Raw genomic sequence first — 18,057 nt, forward strand, 5'->3', positions numbered from 1 at the left:
GCTGACAAGGAATACTTTTAATGAACAAGAAAAGGACAAAAACTGCCACAAATGGGTGAGTTATTTGTGATTTTTTTTTTTGTATTTGTGATTAAATCAGACATTTTACTGAAATGGGCGGTCTGGCAGACATAATGTTTGGCCGTGCTTGTGCACCGGCCCGCCACCTCTTCAGGCACAACTTAACTGAGACCCTAACCCTCGTTGATTGTTTTACACACTATTTAACCATCCACAGCCCATCACTTCCACAGCAGATTCTCACTTCTATGTCTGTTTTCTCAGATTTGTTTCTTGCATTCAACCAACCAACCAACACACGTCTATGAACAACATGAAAACACTTAAAATAAGAAAATCCTTAAAACAAGATCAATTGTTGTGTGTTGGGGGGTGTGGCTGGATGTTTTGGTGTTCTTTTCTTTTCTTTGCTCTTCAGGTGGCATGAGAACTGATTTGTCTGTGGAGAAGGTGCTGGCTGAAGAGTCCTCACCCTCATCAACATCATGTACTGATGGAATCCGCTAGCTTAGCGTAGCTACTAGCTCTTAGCCGATTTAGCATGGCGGCTTCTCCTGTCTCTCCCGCACTTTTCTGCTCTGGGTGTGAAATGTTTAGTTATTCCTCAGCCTCCTTTAGCAGTAACGGTACTTGTAATAAGTGTAGCTTATTCGTAGCTTTGGAGGCCAGGCTGGGCGAATTGGAGACTCGGCTCCGCACCGTGGAAAATTCTACAGCTAGCCAGGCCCCTGTAGTCGGTGCGGACCAAGGTAGCTTAGCCGCCGTTAGTTACCCCCTGGCAGATCCCGAGCAGGCCGACTGGGTGACTGTGAGGAGGAAGCGTAGCCCTAAACAGAAGCCCCGTGTACACCGCCAACCCGTTCACATCTCTAACCGTTTTTTCCCCACTCGACGACACACCCGCCGAGGATCAAACTCTGGTTATTGGCGACTCTGTTTTGAGAAATGTGAAGTTAGCGACACCAGCAACCATAGTCAATTGTCTTCCGGGGGCCAGAGCAGGTGACATTGAAGGAAATTTGAAACTGCTGGCTAAGGCTAAGCGTAAATTTGGTAAGATTGTAATTCACGTCGGCAGTAATGACACCCGGTTACGCCAATCGGAGGTCACTAAAATTAACATTAAATCGGTGTGTAACTTTGCAAAAAACAATGTCGGACTCTGTAGTTTTCTCTGGGCCCCTCCCCAATCGGACCGGGAGTGACATGTTTAGCCGCATGTTCTCCTTGAATTGCTGGCTGTCTGAGTGGTGTCCAAAAAATGAGGTGGGCTTCATAGATAATTGGCAAAGCTTCTGGGGAAAACCTGGTCTTGTTAGGAGAGACGGCATCCATCCCACTTTGGATGGAGCAGCTCTCATTTCTAGAAATCTGGCCAATTTTCTTAAATCCTCCAAACCGTGACTATCCAGGGTTGGGACCAGGAAGCAGAGTTGTAGTCTTACACACCTCTCTGCAGCTTCTCTCCCCCTGCCATCCCCTCATTACCCCATCCCCGTAGAGACGGTGCCTGCTCCCAGACCACCAATAACCAGTAAAAATCTATTTAAGCATAAAAATTCAAAAAGAAAAAATAATATAGCACCTTCAACTGCACCACAGACTAAAACAGTTAAATGTGGTCTATTAAACATTAGGTCTCTCTCTTCTAAGTCCCTGTTGGTAAATGATATAATAATTGATCAACATATTGATTTATTCTGCCTAACAGAAACCTGGTTACAGCAGGATGAATATGTTAGTTTAAATGAGTCAACACCCCCGAGTCACACTAACTGTCAGAATGCTCGTAGCACGGGCCGGGGCGGAGGATTAGCAGCAATCTTCCATTTCAGCTTATTAATTAATCAAAAACCCAGACAGAACTTTAATTCATTTGAAAGCTTGTCTCTTAGTCTTGTCCATCCAAATTGGAAGTCCCAAAAACCAGTTTTATTTGATATTATCTATCGTCCTCCTGGTCGTTACTGTGAGTTTCTCTGTGAATTTTCAGACCTTTTGTCTGACTTAGTGCTTAGCTCAGATAAGATAATTATAGTGGGCGATTTTAACATCCACACAGATGCTGAGAATGACAGCCTCAACACTGCATTTAATCTATTACTAGACTCTATTGGCTTTGCTCAAAAAGTAAATGAGTCCACCCACCACTTTAATCATATCTTAGATCTTGTTCTGACTTATGGTATGGAAATGGAAGACTTAACAGTATTCCCTGAAAACTCCCTTCTGTCTGATCATTTCTTAATAACATTTACATTTACTCTGATGGACTACCCAGCAGTGGGGAATAAGTTTCATTACACTAGAAGTCTTTCAGAAAGCGCTGTAACTAGGTTTAAGGATATGATTCCTTCTTTATGTTCTCTAATGCCATATACCAACACAGTGCAGAGTAGCTACCTAAACTCTGTAAGTGAGATAGAGTATCTCGTCAATAGTTTTACATCCTCATTGAAGACAACTTTGGATGCTGTAGCTCCTCTGAAAAAGAGAGCTTTAAATCAGAAGTGTCTGACTCCGTGGTATAACTCACAAACTCGTAGCTTAAAGCAGATAACCCGTAAGTTGGAGAGGAAATGGCGTCTCACTAATTTAGAAGATCTTCACTTAGCCTGGAAAAAGAGTCTGTTGCTCTATAAAAAAGCCCTCCGTAAAGCTAGGATATCTTTCTACTCATCACTAATTGAAGAAAATAAGAACAACCCCAGGTTTCTTTTCAGCACTGTAGCCAGGCTGACAAAGAGTCAGAGCTCTATTGAGCTGAGTATTCCATTAACTTTAACTAGTAATGACTTCATGACTTTCTTTGCTAACAAAATTTTAACTATTAGAGAAAAAATTACTCATAACCATCCCAAAGACGTATCGTTATCTTTGGCTGCTTTCAGTGATGCCGGTATTTGGTTAGACTCTTTCTCTCCGATTGTTCTGTCTGAGTTATTTTCATTAGTTACTTCATCCAAACCATCAACATGTTTATTAGACCCCATTCCTACCAGGCTGCTCAAGGAAGCCCTACCATTATTTAATGCTTCGATCTTAAATATGATCAATCTATCTTTGTTAGTTGGCTATGTACCACAGGCTTTTAAGGTGGCAGTAATTAAACCATTACTTAAAAAGCCATCACTTGACCCAGCTATCTTAGCTAATTATAGGCCAATCTCCAACCTTCCTTTTCTCTCAAAAATTCTTGAAAGGGTAGTTGTAAAACAGCTAACTGATCATCTGCAGAGGAATGGTCTATTTGAAGAGTTTCAGTCAGGTTTTAGAATTCATCATAGTACAGAAACAGCATTAGTGAAGGTTACAAATGATCTTCTTATGGCCTCGGACAGTGGACTCATCTCTGTGCTTGTTCTGTTAGACCTCAGTGCTGCTTTTGATACTGTTGACCATAAAATTTTATTACAGAGATTAGAGCATGCCATAGGTATTAAAGGCACTGCGCTGCGGTGGTTTGAATCATATTTGTCTAATAGATTACAATTTGTTCATGTAAATAGGGAATCTTCTTCACAGACTAAAGTTAATTATGGAGTTCCACAAGGTTCTGTGCTAGGACCAATTTTATTCACTTTATACATGCTTCCCTTAGGCAGTATTATTAGACGGTATTGCTTAAATTTTCATTGTTACGCAGATGATACCCAGCTTTATCTATCCATGAAGCCAGAGGACACACACCAATTAGCTAAACTGCAGGATTGTCTTACAGACATAAAGACATGGATGACCTCTAATTTCCTGCTTTTAAACTCAGATAAAACTGAAGTTATTGTACTTGGCCCCACAAATCTTAGAAACATGGTGTCTAACCAGATCCTTACTCTGGATGGCATTACCCTGACCTCTAGTAATACTGTGAGAAATCTTGGAGTCATTTTTGATCAGGATATGTCATTCAAAGCGCATATTAAACAAATATATAGGACTGCTTTTTTGCATTTACGCAATATCTCTAAAATCAGAAAGGTCTTGTCTCAGAGTGATGCTGAAAAACTAATTCATGCATTTATTTCCTCTAGGCTGGACTATTGTAATTCATTATTATCAGGTTGTCCTAAAAGTTCCCTAAAAAGCCTTCAGTTAATTCAAAATGCTGCAGCTAGAGTACTGACGGGGACTAGAAGGAGAGAGCATATCTCACCCATATTGGCCTCTCTTCATTGGCTTCCTGTTAATTCTAGAATAGAATTTAAAATTCTTCTTCTTACTTATAAGGTTTTGAATAATCAGGTCCCATCTTATCTTAGGGACCTCGTAGTACCATATCACCCCAATAGAGCGCTTCGCTCTCAGACTGCAGGCTTACTTGTAGTTCCTAGGGTTTGTAAGAGTAGAATGGGAGGCAGAGCCTTCAGCTTTCAGGCTCCTCTCCTGTGGAACCAGCTCCCAATTCAGATCAGGGAGACAGACACCCTCTCTACTTTTAAGATTAGGCTTAAAACTTTCCTTTTTGCTAAAGCTTATAGTTAGGGCTGGATCAGGTGACCCTGAACCATCCCTTAGTTATGCTGCTATAGACGTAGACTGCTGGGGGGTTCCCATGATGCACTGTTTCTTTCTCTTTTTGCTCTGTATGCACCACTCTGCATTTAATCATTAGTGATCGATCTCTGCTCCCCTCCACAGCATGTCTTTTTCCTGGTTCTCTCCCTCAGCCCCAACCAGTCCCAGCAGAAGACTGCCCCTCCCTGAGCCTGGTTCTGCTGGAGGTTTCTTCCTGTTAAAAGGGAGTTTTTCCTTCCCACTGTAGCCAAGTGCTTGCTCACAGGGGGTCGTTTTGACCGTTGGGGTTTTACATAATTATTGTATGGCCTTGCCTTACAATATAAAGCGCCTTGGGGCAACTGTTTGTTGTGATTTGGCGCTATATAAAAAAAATTGATTGATTGATTGATTGATGTGTAGCACCTGTGACTGGTGCTCACATGCAACCTTAAAGACTTTCAGCTGAAGCAGATAATTGGATGTCGTTCTGCATTTAAGTCATGTGTAATTCAAGCAGAACTGCCGGGAACTCGACCTTGTGATGTTCGTTTGTGAGACGCTGAGGACCGCGCTTGGGTTTGACACATCGAGCCCGTGAAGCAAGGAAGGGTGAGGACACTTGCTGTCAGCACACATTAAAGAGAGTCAGTTTGTCGTGTCCACCTGGGGGGTGTTTGTCTGGTGGTAGTGGGTCCAGGAACGCCGGGCTTCTATCCTTTTGGGCGCTTAAGAGCGTGCCAACAGTCACTCCACCAGAAGGACGTTCTTTTAGTTTTGTACACATTATTATGCACAGGTGAAAAATAAATTGTTTCTGTTGTTGGAACCGCTTTCTGGTTATTTGTAGCGCTGGGTTCTGTCTGACGCAGGTCCGCTCCTCAACCCGCGTCGACACATAACAGTAGTTCCCGGCCATTCCATAATGGACCCAGCGGCAGAAGCGGTTCCTTTTGCCGAAAAAGTTCAAGAACACTTGGAGAAAATATGGGAGCAATTACAGCATCTCGCAAACCAAATTAAACAAACAGACGCCCGTGTTACGGAGCTTGCAGCACAAGCCGTTCCGCTTCCTGCTGCTCCAGCTGCGGCATCATCGATACTAGTGCAGATAACTCCGTCACCCAGAGATTCGGCGTCCGAACCGATTGTTTGTCGTCCGGAGCCTTGTGCGGTGATGCAATGTTCTCTGGTTTCTGCTCAGTCAGGTTGGAGCGCCGCAGCTTTACGAGGAATGTTTGTAGATGGGTTAAATGAGTCATTAAAAGACGAGCCAGCAGTCCGTGACGAGCCAAACGATTTAGATGAGCTAATATCGTTGGTGATTCGTCTAGATGATCGGATGAAGGAGCGTGGACGCGAGAGAGGACGCCCATCAGAGCGGGTTTTTTCGTCTCGGGGCTTTCCCCGACACAGATTTGGGCCGCCTCTTCTTCGCCCCACTGAAGCTCCTCCGACGGGACCTCTGGCTCCTCCTGTTGACGAGCCCATGTGGCTCGGACCAGCAGAGATTACTGTATTGCCCCGACATGTAAGCGTCAAGAGAAATAATGGTGACGTATCTCCAAGTGTTCTGGGACAGGCAAAATAACACACATAAAAAAAAATAAAAAAAAATCTAGCATGAGTAAATGTTTTGTTTTCTTTAAATAGGGGTTATAATTGTATGGGGAGTCAGAGGCGTATCTGGTGGAGTGATTGTTAGGCGGTTAGAAGTCCGCCTGGGCTCACTTAATTGTTAATTTTTTATGTGTTTTTAGGTATTTTCTGTTTGGGTTGTTGGGTCGTTTTATTTTGTTGTTTTCTTATTTCTCTACATCCCTAACCCCAACCTCACTTGCCCCAAGACCGTTTGTCTTGTGGGTTGTGGGGTGGTGCAGGTTGGTCACGCTGAGCATTCTCAGAAGACCTCTGCACCTAGGGGGGGGGTGTTAGAGGCGTTTTTCTTGGTTTGGTTAGGGCCCGGTTCCACTCAAGCCTCTGTGAGCCTTTGTACCGTTCGTCATTGGTGTTGCCGGGGTGTGGTGCAGCGGAGACTTACCTCAGTCGGAAGGGTGGGCCAATCTGTTGGCGTTCGCCATTTCGGTAGTTCCACCCCTCCCGAGAGGCTAGGGTATGGTCGAGTTGGGGCACCGGACGTATTTCCGGTTCTCTGCTGCGCCTTGGGGTTGGAGCTGGGTTAGTTTTTTCCTGTTCCCTTCTCCGGCTTAATGTTTTGAGCCGTTCGCCAAAGTTGAGCCGCCGAGGGGCTCTGGGAGGGACCCGGGGTCTTTCGGGGTGCCGGGGAGGGTAACAGGGTTTACGGTCGTTTTATATCCCCCCGGGGTTGTTTTTGGTAGTCCTCCGGGGGTTGATTTTTGATTTTGTTCTGTTTCCTTCCGGGTTCCACCTCCAGGGTTGATGGGACGGTCCTCTGGGGGGGAATTGGCTTGGGGCCAACTAGCCAAGTGTGACCGGGTCTGGGGTTCCGGGGTTGTGGGGAGGGTACCTCCTGGGGTTGATGGTACGGTCCCCTGGGGGGCGCCGTTTTGCTCCATGTACACCTGGGGACCTTTGTGGGATTATGGTTCTGGCTGTTCCTCCTGGAACTGGCGATGAAAGCCTTCTGGGGGGGGGGGGGTTGGGCTCTGCAGGTCATTCTTGGGGGGGGTTGTTTGTTGTTTTTCTTTTATGCATTTACGTTTGTATTGTGTTTGTGGGGCTGTGTTGGGTTTTTGCGTTTGGGAGTTTTTCTTTTCTTCCCGGGGTTTGATGGGACGGTCCCCTGGGGAGGTTTTGGGTGGGTTTTATGTGTTTTTCTGTGTGTTGAATTGTACTGGGGAATGTTTTGGGGCTTTTGTTGATTCCAGCCGGCCTTCCAGCTGCGGTGCCTGTCCTGCTGTCTGTGGTGGACCTTAGGAGCGTGGTGCTGTCTGCTTCTTGACGTGGACCCCGGAGGGAGGTGCTGTTCTAGGGCCTGGTCTGTTCGGTCGCCGGGAGGCTTCCTGTTGATGGGGGGGTACTGTTGTGTGTTGGGGGGTGTGGCTGGATGTTTTGGTGTTCTTTTCTTTTCTTTGCTCTTCAGGTGGCATGAGAACTGATTTGTCTGTGGAGAAGGTGCTGGCTGAAGAGTCCTCACCCTCATCAACATCATGTGTAGCACCTGTGACTGGTGCTCACATGCAACCTTAAAGACTTTCAGCTGAAGCAGATAACTGGATGGCGTTCTGCATTTAAGTCATGTGTGATTCAAGCAGAACTGCCGGGAACTCGACCTTGTGATGTCCGTTTGTGAGACGCTGAGGACCGCGCCTGGGTTTGACACATCGAGCCCGTGAAGCAAGGAAGGGTGAGGACACTTGCTGTCAGCACACATTAAAGAGAGTCAGTTTGTCGTGTCCACCTGGGGGGTGTTTGTCTGGTGGTAGTGGGTCCAGGAACGCCGGGCTTCTATCCTTTTGGGCGCTTAAGAGCGTGCCAACAGTCACTCCACCAGAAGGACGTTCTTTTAGTTTTGTACACATTATTATGCACAGGTGAAAAATAAATTGTTTCTGTTGTTGGAACCGCTTTCTGGTTATTTTTAGCGCTGGGTTCTGTCTGACGCAGGTCCGCTCCTCAACCCGCGTCGACACATAACATCAATTATCTAACACTTCTAAATCTATTTTTTTTTTTTATCTTGGTAAGAACCAAATAATTTGCAGTGTAGACAGATTAAAAAAGAAAAAAAATAATCATTTAGAAGTGTTAGATAATTTATTTTGTTTTAAGGGTTAATTTCTTATTTTAAGTGTTCCACGTGCTTATTTCAAATCAAATCAATTTTATTTATATAGCGCAAAATCACAACAGTCGCCCCAAGGCGCTTATTTCTACATTTAACAAACTTAATACACGACATCTTGTCAAGTGAAAGTATTTGTCCATGCAGCAAGATGATTTCACTCAGAGTCAGTATTTTTCTCTTGTTTATAGACACCCATTTTTTGCAGTGCAGTTACTGACGCTTGAGGCATCCTGTGTTCCTGGTGTTAAGCCTGCTGTCTCCTGGACTTCCTCTGTGGTGGGGCTGTCTCCAGCATGTTGACCCTCTGCCTGATTTATTGGTTGCAGAGCTGCGACACTGATTTCTATTGTATGTTGTGACACTTCTTTGTTGTGATTTTGTTTGAGATGTTAATGTGGTGGTCACCTGATGGTCTGGTCTGCTTGAGGATCCTTGCTATGTATCATCAAAAAACATGCAAGAGAGTTTTGGCTTGACAGTGTCATCAATGTGCTTCCTCCTGGGGTCACTAAGGTACCGACCTTGCTCGTGTGTATGAGAAGAAGGGTGTTTATTTGGTATGCACACACACACGCGCACACACACACACACACACACACACACACACACACTTAAGTTCTTAAGATATGAGGTGGCTGTAATTCATACCAAGATGATACAGACGAAGGGTTAAAAAACAAAACAGAAAAAAATAACACTCACTATGTTCTTGTAGAAGAAGTAGAGAATCATGCTGGCTAGACGGAAGTAGCACCAATGTCCATGGACCAGCAGCAGCTTACGTAGATGTTTAAACCTGGAGATGGCAAAGTCACTGGACATGACAGCCTGGAGACACAGAGAAACACAGCAGCATGAAGGTCTTCACTCCTTCACATCCAAAGAAACACCACAGCGTGAAGGTCTTCACTCCTTCACACCCAAAGAAACACCACAGCATGAAGGCCTTCACTTCTTCACACCCAAAGAAACACCACAGCATGAAGGCCTTCACTTCTTCACATCCAAAGAAACACCACAGCGTGAAGGTCTTCACTCCTTCACATCCAAAGAAACACCACAGCGTGAAGGTCTTCACTCCTTCACATCCAAAGAAACACCACAGCGTGAAGGTCTTCACTCCTTCACATCCGAAGAAACACCACAGTGTGAAGGTCTTCATGTTTTCACATCCAAAGAAACACCACAGCATGAAGGCCTTCACTCCTTCACATCCGAAGAAACACCACAGCATTAAGGTCTTCACTCCTTCACATCCGAAGAAACACCACAGCATGAAGGCCTTCACTTCTTCACATCCAAAGAAACACCACAGCATGAAGGTCTTCACTTCTTCACATCCGAAGAAACACCACAGCATGAAGGCCTTCACTTCTTCACATCCAAAGAAACACCACAGCATGAAGGTCTTCACTCCTTCACACCCAAAGAAACACCACAGCATGAAGGCCTTCACTTCTTCACATCCAAAGAAACACCACAGCATGAAGGCCTTCACTCCTTCACACCCAAAGAAACACCACAGCATTAAGGTCTTCACTCCTTCACACCCAAAGAAACACCACAGCATGAAGGTCTTCACTCCTTCACACCCAAAGAAACACCACATCATGAAGGTCTTCACTCCTTCACACCCAAAGAAACACCACAGCATGAAGGCCTTCACTTCTTCACATCCAAAGAAACACCACAGCATGAAGGCCTTCACTCCTTCACACCCAAAGAAACACCACAGCATTAAGGTCTTCACTCCTTCACATCCGAAGAAACACCACAGTGTGAAGGTCTTCACGTTTTCACATCCGAAGAAACACCACAGCATTAAGGTCTTCACTCCTTCACATCCGAAGAAACACCACAGCATGAAGGCCTTCTCTCCTTCACATCCGAAGAAACACCACAGCATGAAGGCCTTCTCTCCTTCACATCCAAAGAAACACCACAGCATGAAGGCCTTCTCTCCTTTACATCCAAAGAAACACCACAGCATTAAGGTCTTCTCTCCTTCACATCCAAAGAAACACCACAGCATGAAGGCCTTCATGCCTTCACACCCGATTAAACACCACTCCTTCACATCCAAAGAAACACCACAGCATTAAGGTCTTCACTCCTTCACATCCGAAGAAACACCACAGCATTAAGGTCTTCTCTCCTTCACATCCAAAGAAACACCACAGCATGAAGGCCTTCATGCCTTCACACCCAATTAAACACCACTCCTTCACATCCAAAGAAACACCACAGTGTGAAGGTCTTCACGTTTTCACATCCGAAGAAACACCACAGTGTGAAGGTCTTCACGTTTTCACATCCGAAGAAACACCACAGCATTAAGGTCTTCACTCCTTCACATCCAAAGAAACACCACAGCATGAAGGTCTTCATGCCTTCACACCCGATTAAACACCACAGCATGAACGCCTTCTCTCCTTCACATCCAAAGAAACACCACAGCATGAACGCCTTCTCTCCTTCACATCCAAAGAAACACCACAGCATGAACGCCTTCTCTCCTTCACATCCAAAGAAACACCACAGCATGAAGGTCTTCACTCCTTCACATCTACAGAAAGTTCATGTCATAGTCCATTTAATGTTTGTGTAGGTCCCTCCAATGTCATGTTTGCAAACGTGAGTAAAAAGAATTTCTCGCCTGACTGTGAGCTAAAAGAACCCAGGACATTGTGTGGACATTACCTGCAGGCCCTCCTGACCAGATATCCCAATGCCGACATCAGCCACCTGGATCATGCTCACATCATTGGCTCCATCACCTAAAGGCACAAAGAAACTTCACAGCAGTTCTGGAACCAAGCACTGCTTTTAAACCATTTTAACATGGGCTTCTACGGGAACATACTAGTTTTTGGAGCCAGCCTCATTGGCCAGTCATGGAAGTGTAATTTATTAAAAGGCAACAGCTGGATTCTTACCTACAGCCAAGGTCATAACAGCGAGCTGGTCTCTGATCAGCTGGACCACCTGACTTTTCTGCAGTGGAGTGCAGCGACAGCAGATCACTGCCTTACAGCGGCGGCTCAGTTCCACAAAGTCACCTTGGAGATCCTCCTGCACAGCCCAGTCCAGTGTCCGGCCATCAATCACAAGAATCACTTCAGCCACACCCTCCTCAGCGTGCTCCACTTCGTATTTGAGCTCCTGAAGCAAAGCGGCGCAGGATTCCTGACCAGAACAAACCCATATTAAAAATCAAACGGTCCTCAGAACATCACAGAACACACAGACAGCTCAGCTGTCAGACAGTGGAGGCAGACTGTACAAGCTGAGTCAAAGTCAAACAGCAACAAGTTACAGGCAAAAATCACCCGGATGCTGCTCAGTCGGCACAAAAATAGACATGAGAAACTCAGTTTCAACACAATTCAGCAGGGAAACACGAGTCGAACATTTTGGTTCTCTGGACATGATCCAGCATGACGGTGCATCTGTGTTGAGGACCATAGCAACAGGAAAAGCCTACAGACTCACAGAGGTCTCATCTGGCTGCAGTAGATAAATGGTTATTTTGGGAAGGTGTTGCGCAGCAGCAGTGTGTGCTCCCAGACCTGTCCTGACATAATGTGGGGGGAGGTTGTCACTTAGACCTAAGGGCAGATGATGGTCTAGTGGTTAAGTGTTGGGCTTGAGACCACAGGATCCTCGGTTCAAATCCCAGCCTGACTGGAAAATCACTAAGGGCCCTTGGTCAAGGTCCTTAATCCCTGAGTTGCTCCCGGTGTGTAGTGAGCGCCTTGTATTGCAAACAGATGATTGTATTAAAGTTGCGGGAAAGGACCAGTTGTCTGCTGCCTGGGTGGTGGTCATCCAGGTGGTTCCATGGTGCTGTTGATGTGGTAAAGCACAGCTCCCCGTGCGTGCTCCCAGACTTGACTTCTTATCAAGGATGAATCTGAAATGCCATCGACAGTTGGCAGCTGACTGAACTGAAAAGTGTTCTTACTCATGTTTCAGAAAGAATTCTGTTGGATTAAGTGTCTTACTATTAACCACAGATAACCAGTCTGGTTACAAAGGGATACCACGGACGAATATGTGTACATTTGCAATACATACTTTATTAGGTAAACAGGACAGGATTTTGGCAGAAATTGTGCTGCTCTTGGGAAGAAAAGTTTTTCAATTTCAATTTATTTTCAGTTATACGAGGGCTGTCAATAAAGTTACGGTCCTTTTTATTTTTTTCAAAAACTATATGGATTTCATTCATATGTTTTTACGTCAGACATGCTTGAACCCTCGTGCGCATGCATGAGTTTTTCCACGCCTGTCGGTGACATCATTCGCCTGTGAGCACTCCTTGTGGGAGGAGTCGTCCAGCCCCTCGTCGGAATTCCTTTGTCTGAGAAGTTGCTGAGAGACTGGCGCGTTGTTTGATCAGAATTTTTTCTAAGCCTGTGAGACACATCGAAGTGGACACGGTTCGAAAAATTAAGCTGGTTTTCAGTGAAAATTTTAACGGCTGATGAGAGATTTTGAGGTGATACTGTCGCTTTAAGGACTTTTCACGGTGCGAGACGTCGCGCAGCGCTCTCAGGCGGCGTCGTCAGCCTGTTCAAGCTGAAAACCTCCACATTTCAGGCTCTATTGATCCAGGACGTCGTGAGAGAACAGAGAAGTTTCAGAAGAAGTCGGTTTCAGCATTTTATCCGGATATTCCACTGTTAAAGGAGATTTTTTTTAATGAAAGACGTGCGGACGGGTCCGCGCGTCGGGACGCAGCCGCCGCAACGCTCCGCCACAGGAAAAACACCTCTGTTGAAAGCCTTAAGGACAAGTTGGAACATGTCCTGCCTGTTAAACAATTTCTCATATACTCACTCCACTGAAAGCCATCAAAAGCCGCCTGGATTTTACAAATGGTTATCCACACGGAGGTGTTTTTCCTGTGCCGCCGCACCGCGCCGGCTGTGTCCCGACGCGCGGACCCGTCCGCACGTCTTTCATTAAAAAAATCTCCTTTAACAGTGGAATATCCGGATAAAATGCTGAAACCGACTTCTTCTGAAACTTCTCTGTTCTCTCACGACGTCCTGGATCAATAGAGCCTGAAATGTGGAGGTTTTCAGCTTGAACAGGCTGATGACGCTGCCTGAGAGCACTGAGCGACGTCTCGCACCGTGAAAAGTCCTTAAAGCGACAGAATCACCTCAAAATCTCTCATCAGCTGTTAAAATTTTCACTGAAAACCAGCTTAATTTTTCGAACCATGTCCACTTCGATGTGTCTCACAGGTTTAGAAAAAATTTTGATCAAACAAAGCGCCAGTCTCTCAGCAACTTCTCAGACAAAGGAATTCCGACGAGGGGCTGGACGACTCCTCCCACAAGGAGTGCTCACAGGCGAATGACGTCACCGACAGGCGTGGAAAAACTCACGCATGCGCACGAGGGTTCAAGCATGTCTGACGTAAAAACATATGAATGAAATCCATATAGTTTTTGAAAAAAATAAAAAGGACCGTTACTTTATTGACAGCCCTCGTATAGTGCCAAATCACAACAGAGTTGCCTCAAGGCGCTTCACACAAGTAAGGTCTAACCTTATTAACCCTCAGAGCAACAGTGGTAAGAAAAAACTCCCTCTGAGGAAGAAACCTCAAACAGACCAGACGAAGAAGAATGTAGTGAAAGAGGAGGGAAGTTGGATGTGTGGGAGTGAAGGAAGACAGTTTTGCTGATATCGTGGAGAGAAGAAAGGCAGACATACTATGTGTTCAGGAGACGAAGTGGAAGTAAGGCCAGGAGCATCTGAGGTGGGTTCAAAGCACTGTGTGATGGTGTTGGAGCAATTTTAAAGGAAGAATATATAAAGAGTATACTAGAGGTTAACAGAGTGTACGACAGGGTGATGAGTGTGGAATTGGAAATTGAAGGGGTGATGATAAATGTCATCAGCACATATGCCCCACAGGTAGATAGTGAGATGAAGACAAAAGAAGACTGAAGAAGAGTTGGATGACGTGGTAGAGAGTGCACTGTGATTCGACTGAGGATCCTGGTGTGTCCATCAAACTGTGCGAGTCAAATGGAGTGAAGCCGTTCCCACCCCTTTCTATATAAGCAGTGGAGTTAGGTGAGGTGGAATCAGACAGGATGCATGGTTTGTTATCTCAAAATGAATCAACTGATATAAGATGACGTGGTTTTCATCTAGTGCTGCGTAGCAGAAATCAATATTTACCAAAACACTTTGGCCTAAAGAAGACATGAGATTTGTTTGAAGGTTGTCAATAAGCAAACTACAATTTCAGGATGTCAAATAATAACAGAAGACAACTCTTCTATGTCTCTGTTGTCTTCCATCTCTTCTAACCTTGCTTCCACAGTTGGCAGTCAGAAGCTGGTCACTGGTACGGAGAAGTTTGCATGCATGGGCGATGTTGATAGCTGTCTCTTGTTTGTCTCCGGTGAGAATCCATATCTTGATTCCAGCTTTTTGTAGAGCTTCAGTGGTCTCTGGGACCTCCTCCTGCAATCTGTCCAAAATCCCTGTGGTACCTGCACATGTGTAGAATCAAGTTAAAGAAAATACTGCTGAGTCATCACAGCTAATTCGAGTGAGGAACACATGTCAGATAGTACGTAAAACAGCCTGGGTGAAATTTTTTCCCGTCACTGTGTCCTGCAGTCGAACATCAGTGATGCTGTCGTGATGAAACCCATTTTCTGTCCAATAGCGACGATTTTTCAGCCTGCGGCTGGTGTGACTGACAGACGAGCTGCTGAAAGTCTTTGTCATTGCCCAGCTTTCATCATTTATTAAAAGTAAAAGAATCTGATCACATCCGATTGGAATTAGTTCAATAAACTGAGTGTTTGATATACAGCACAAACTTTAATGTGTGACACTAACAGATGTTTCAATTTTGTTTTTTGTCTTACTAACAAAAACCGCATTCATCCACAACGTTTTTAGTAACAAAATGATGCCAGAAAAAGCTCTGTGAACTGCTGACGTCTTCTTTACCTGGAATTCACACACAAATCCTGCATCCTGAGAATGCAGAGCACAGGCTGGTACATAACGTTTCATTAGATGACCCAGCAGAGTGATAAAGGTGAAACAGACAGAGGTGGAGGTGTAGCGTCTGACCTAGCAGAGTGATAAAGGTGAAACAGACAGAGGTGGAGGTGTAGCGTCTGACCCAGCAGAGTGATAAAGGTGAAACAGACAGAGGTGGAGGTGCAACGTCTGACCCAGCAGAGTGATAAAGATGAAACAGACAGAGGTGGAGGTGCAGCGTCTGACCCAGCAGAGTGATAAAGGTGAAACACACAGAGGTGGAGGCGTAGTGTCTGACCCAGCAGAGTGATAATGGTGAAACACACAGAGGGTCTGACCCAGCAGAGTGATAAAGGTGAAACACACAGAGGTGGAGGTGTAGCATCTGACCCAGCAGAGTGATAAAGGTGAAACACACAGAGGTGGATGTGTAGCGTCTGACCCAGCAGAGTGATAAAGGTGAAACACACAGAGGGTCTGACTTAGCAGAGTGATAAAGGTGAAACACACAGAGGGTCTGACCCAGCAGAGCGATAAAGGTGAAACACACAGAGGTGGAGGTGTAGCGTCTGACCCAGCAGAGTGATAAAGGTGAAGTAGACAGAGGTGGAGGTGTAGCGACTGACCCATCAGAGTGATAAAGGTGAAGCAGACAGAGGTGGAGGTGTAGCGTCTGACCCAGCAGAGTGATAAAGGTGAAGCAGACAGAGGTGGAGGTGTAGCGTCTGACCCAGCAGAGTGATAAAGGTGAAGCAGACAGAGGTGGAGGTGTAGCGTCTGACCCAGCAGAGTGATAAAGATGAAACAGACAGAGGTGGAGGTGTAGCGTCTGACCCAGCAGAGTGATAAAGGTGAAGCAGACAGAGGTGGAGGTGTAGCGTCTGACCCAGCAGAGTGATAAAGGTGAAGCAGACAGAGGTGGAGGTGTAACATCTGACCCAGCAGAGTGATAAAGCTGAAACACACAGAGGGTCTGACCCAGCAGAGTGATAAAGGTGAAACACACAGAGGTGGAGGCGTAGCGTCTGACCAAGCAGAGTGATAATGGTGAAACACACAGAGGGTCTGACCCAGCAGAGTGATAAAGGTGAAACACACAGAGGTGGAGGTGTAGCATCTGACCCAGCAGAGTGATAAAGGTGAAACACACAGAGGTGGATGTGTAGCGTCTGACCCAGCAGAGTGATAAAGGTGAGGCAGACAGAGGTGGAGGTGTAGTGTCTGACCCAGCAGAGTGATAAAGGTGAAGTAGACAGAGGTGGAGGTGTAGCGTCTGACCCAGCAGAGTGATAAAGGTGAAACAGACAGAGGTGGAGGTGTAGCGTCTGACCCAGCAGAGTGATAAAGGTGAAACACACAGAGGGTCTGACCCAGCAGAGTGATAAAGGTGAAACACACAGAGGTGGAGGTGTAGCGTCTGACCCCGCAGAGTGATAAAGGTGAAACACACAAAGGGTCTGACTCAGCAGAGCGATAAAGGTGAAACACACAGAGGTGGAGGTGTAGCATCTGACCCAGCAGAGTGATAAAGGTGAAACACACAGAGGTGGATGTGTAGCGTCTGGCCCAGCAGAGTGATAAAGGTGAAGCAGACAGAGGTGGAGGTTTAGCGTCTGACCCAGCAGAGTGATAAAGGTGAAACACACAGAGGTGGAGGTGTAGCGTCTGACCTAGCAGAGTGATAAAGGTGAAACACACAGAGGTGGAGGTGTAGCGTCTGACCCAGCAGAGTGATAAAGGTGAAGCAGACAGAGGTGGAGGTGTAGCGTCTGGCCCAGCAGAGTGATAAAGGTGAAACACACAGAGGTGGAGGTGTAGCGTCTGACCCAGCAGAGTGATAAAGGTGAAACAGACAGAGGTGGAGGTGTAGCGTCTGACCCAGCAGAGTGATAAAGGTGAAACACACAGAGGGTCTGACCCAGCAGAGTGATAAAGGTGAAACACACAGAGGTGGAAGAGTAGCGTCTGACCCAGCAGAGTGATAAAGGTGAAACACACAGAGGGTTGGACAAAGCAGAGCGATAAAGGTGAAACACACAGAGGTGGAGGTGTAGTGTCTGACCCAGCAGAGTGATAAAGGTGAAACACACAGAGGTGGAGGTGTAGCGTCTGACCCAGCAGAGTGATAAAGGTGAAACACACAGAGGTGGAGGTGTAGCGTCTGACCCAACAGAGTGATAAAGGTGAATCACAGAGGGTCTGACCCAGCAGAGTGATAAAGGTGAAACACAGAGGTGGAGGTGTAGCGTCTGACCCAGCAGAGTGATAAAGGTGAAACAGACAGAGGTGGAGGTTTAGCGTCTGGCCCAGCAGAGTGATAAAGGTGAAACACACAGAGGTGTAGCGTCTGACCCAGCAGAGTGATAAAGGTGAAGCAGACAGAGGTGGAGGTGTAGCGTCTGACCCAGCAGAGTGATAAAGGTGAAGCAGACAGAGGTGGAGGTGTAGCGTCTGACCCAGCAGAGTGATAAAGGTGAAACACACAGAGGTGGAGGTTTAGCGTCTGACCCAGCAGAGTGATAAAGGTGAAACACACAGAGGTGGAGGTGTAGCGTCTGACCCAGCAGAGTGAGGTTGGTCTCCATGGACTGTGCTGACTCCAACAGCAGTTCCTCTCTGTTCTCGATGCTGTTCTCAGCTAGCCGATGTCTCTTCAGCCACACTTCATACTTGTCCTCCTCCACAATCTGCACCAGCAACACACACGTCATGTGATTTGTTTTGTGAAAAATAACATTTTACAATTT

The 18,057-nt window shown here is 46.0% G+C and overlaps 1 protein-coding gene across 1 annotated transcript in view; it reads right to left on the bottom strand.

Moving 5' to 3' along the window:
• The window catches only part of atp10d (ATPase phospholipid transporting 10D), a 128,637-nt gene that overhangs the window by 23,818 nt on the left and 86,762 nt on the right, over positions 1-18,057 (bottom strand). Inside the window, exons 14-18 of the mRNA XM_034195617.1 lie at positions 17,871-17,997; positions 14,621-14,805; positions 11,221-11,470; positions 10,985-11,061; positions 8,987-9,112 (exon numbers count right to left, since the gene is read on the bottom strand). Coding sequence (XP_034051508.1) covers positions 8,987-9,112; positions 10,985-11,061; positions 11,221-11,470; positions 14,621-14,805; positions 17,871-17,997 — 765 coding nt within the window. The remainder of the gene's footprint in view (positions 1-8,986; positions 9,113-10,984; positions 11,062-11,220; positions 11,471-14,620; positions 14,806-17,870; positions 17,998-18,057) is intronic.

This window comes from Thalassophryne amazonica, chromosome 19 (genome assembly GCF_902500255.1).
Source record: "Thalassophryne amazonica chromosome 19, fThaAma1.1, whole genome shotgun sequence".
In the NCBI taxonomy this organism is placed as follows: domain Eukaryota; kingdom Metazoa; phylum Chordata; class Actinopteri; order Batrachoidiformes; family Batrachoididae; genus Thalassophryne; species Thalassophryne amazonica.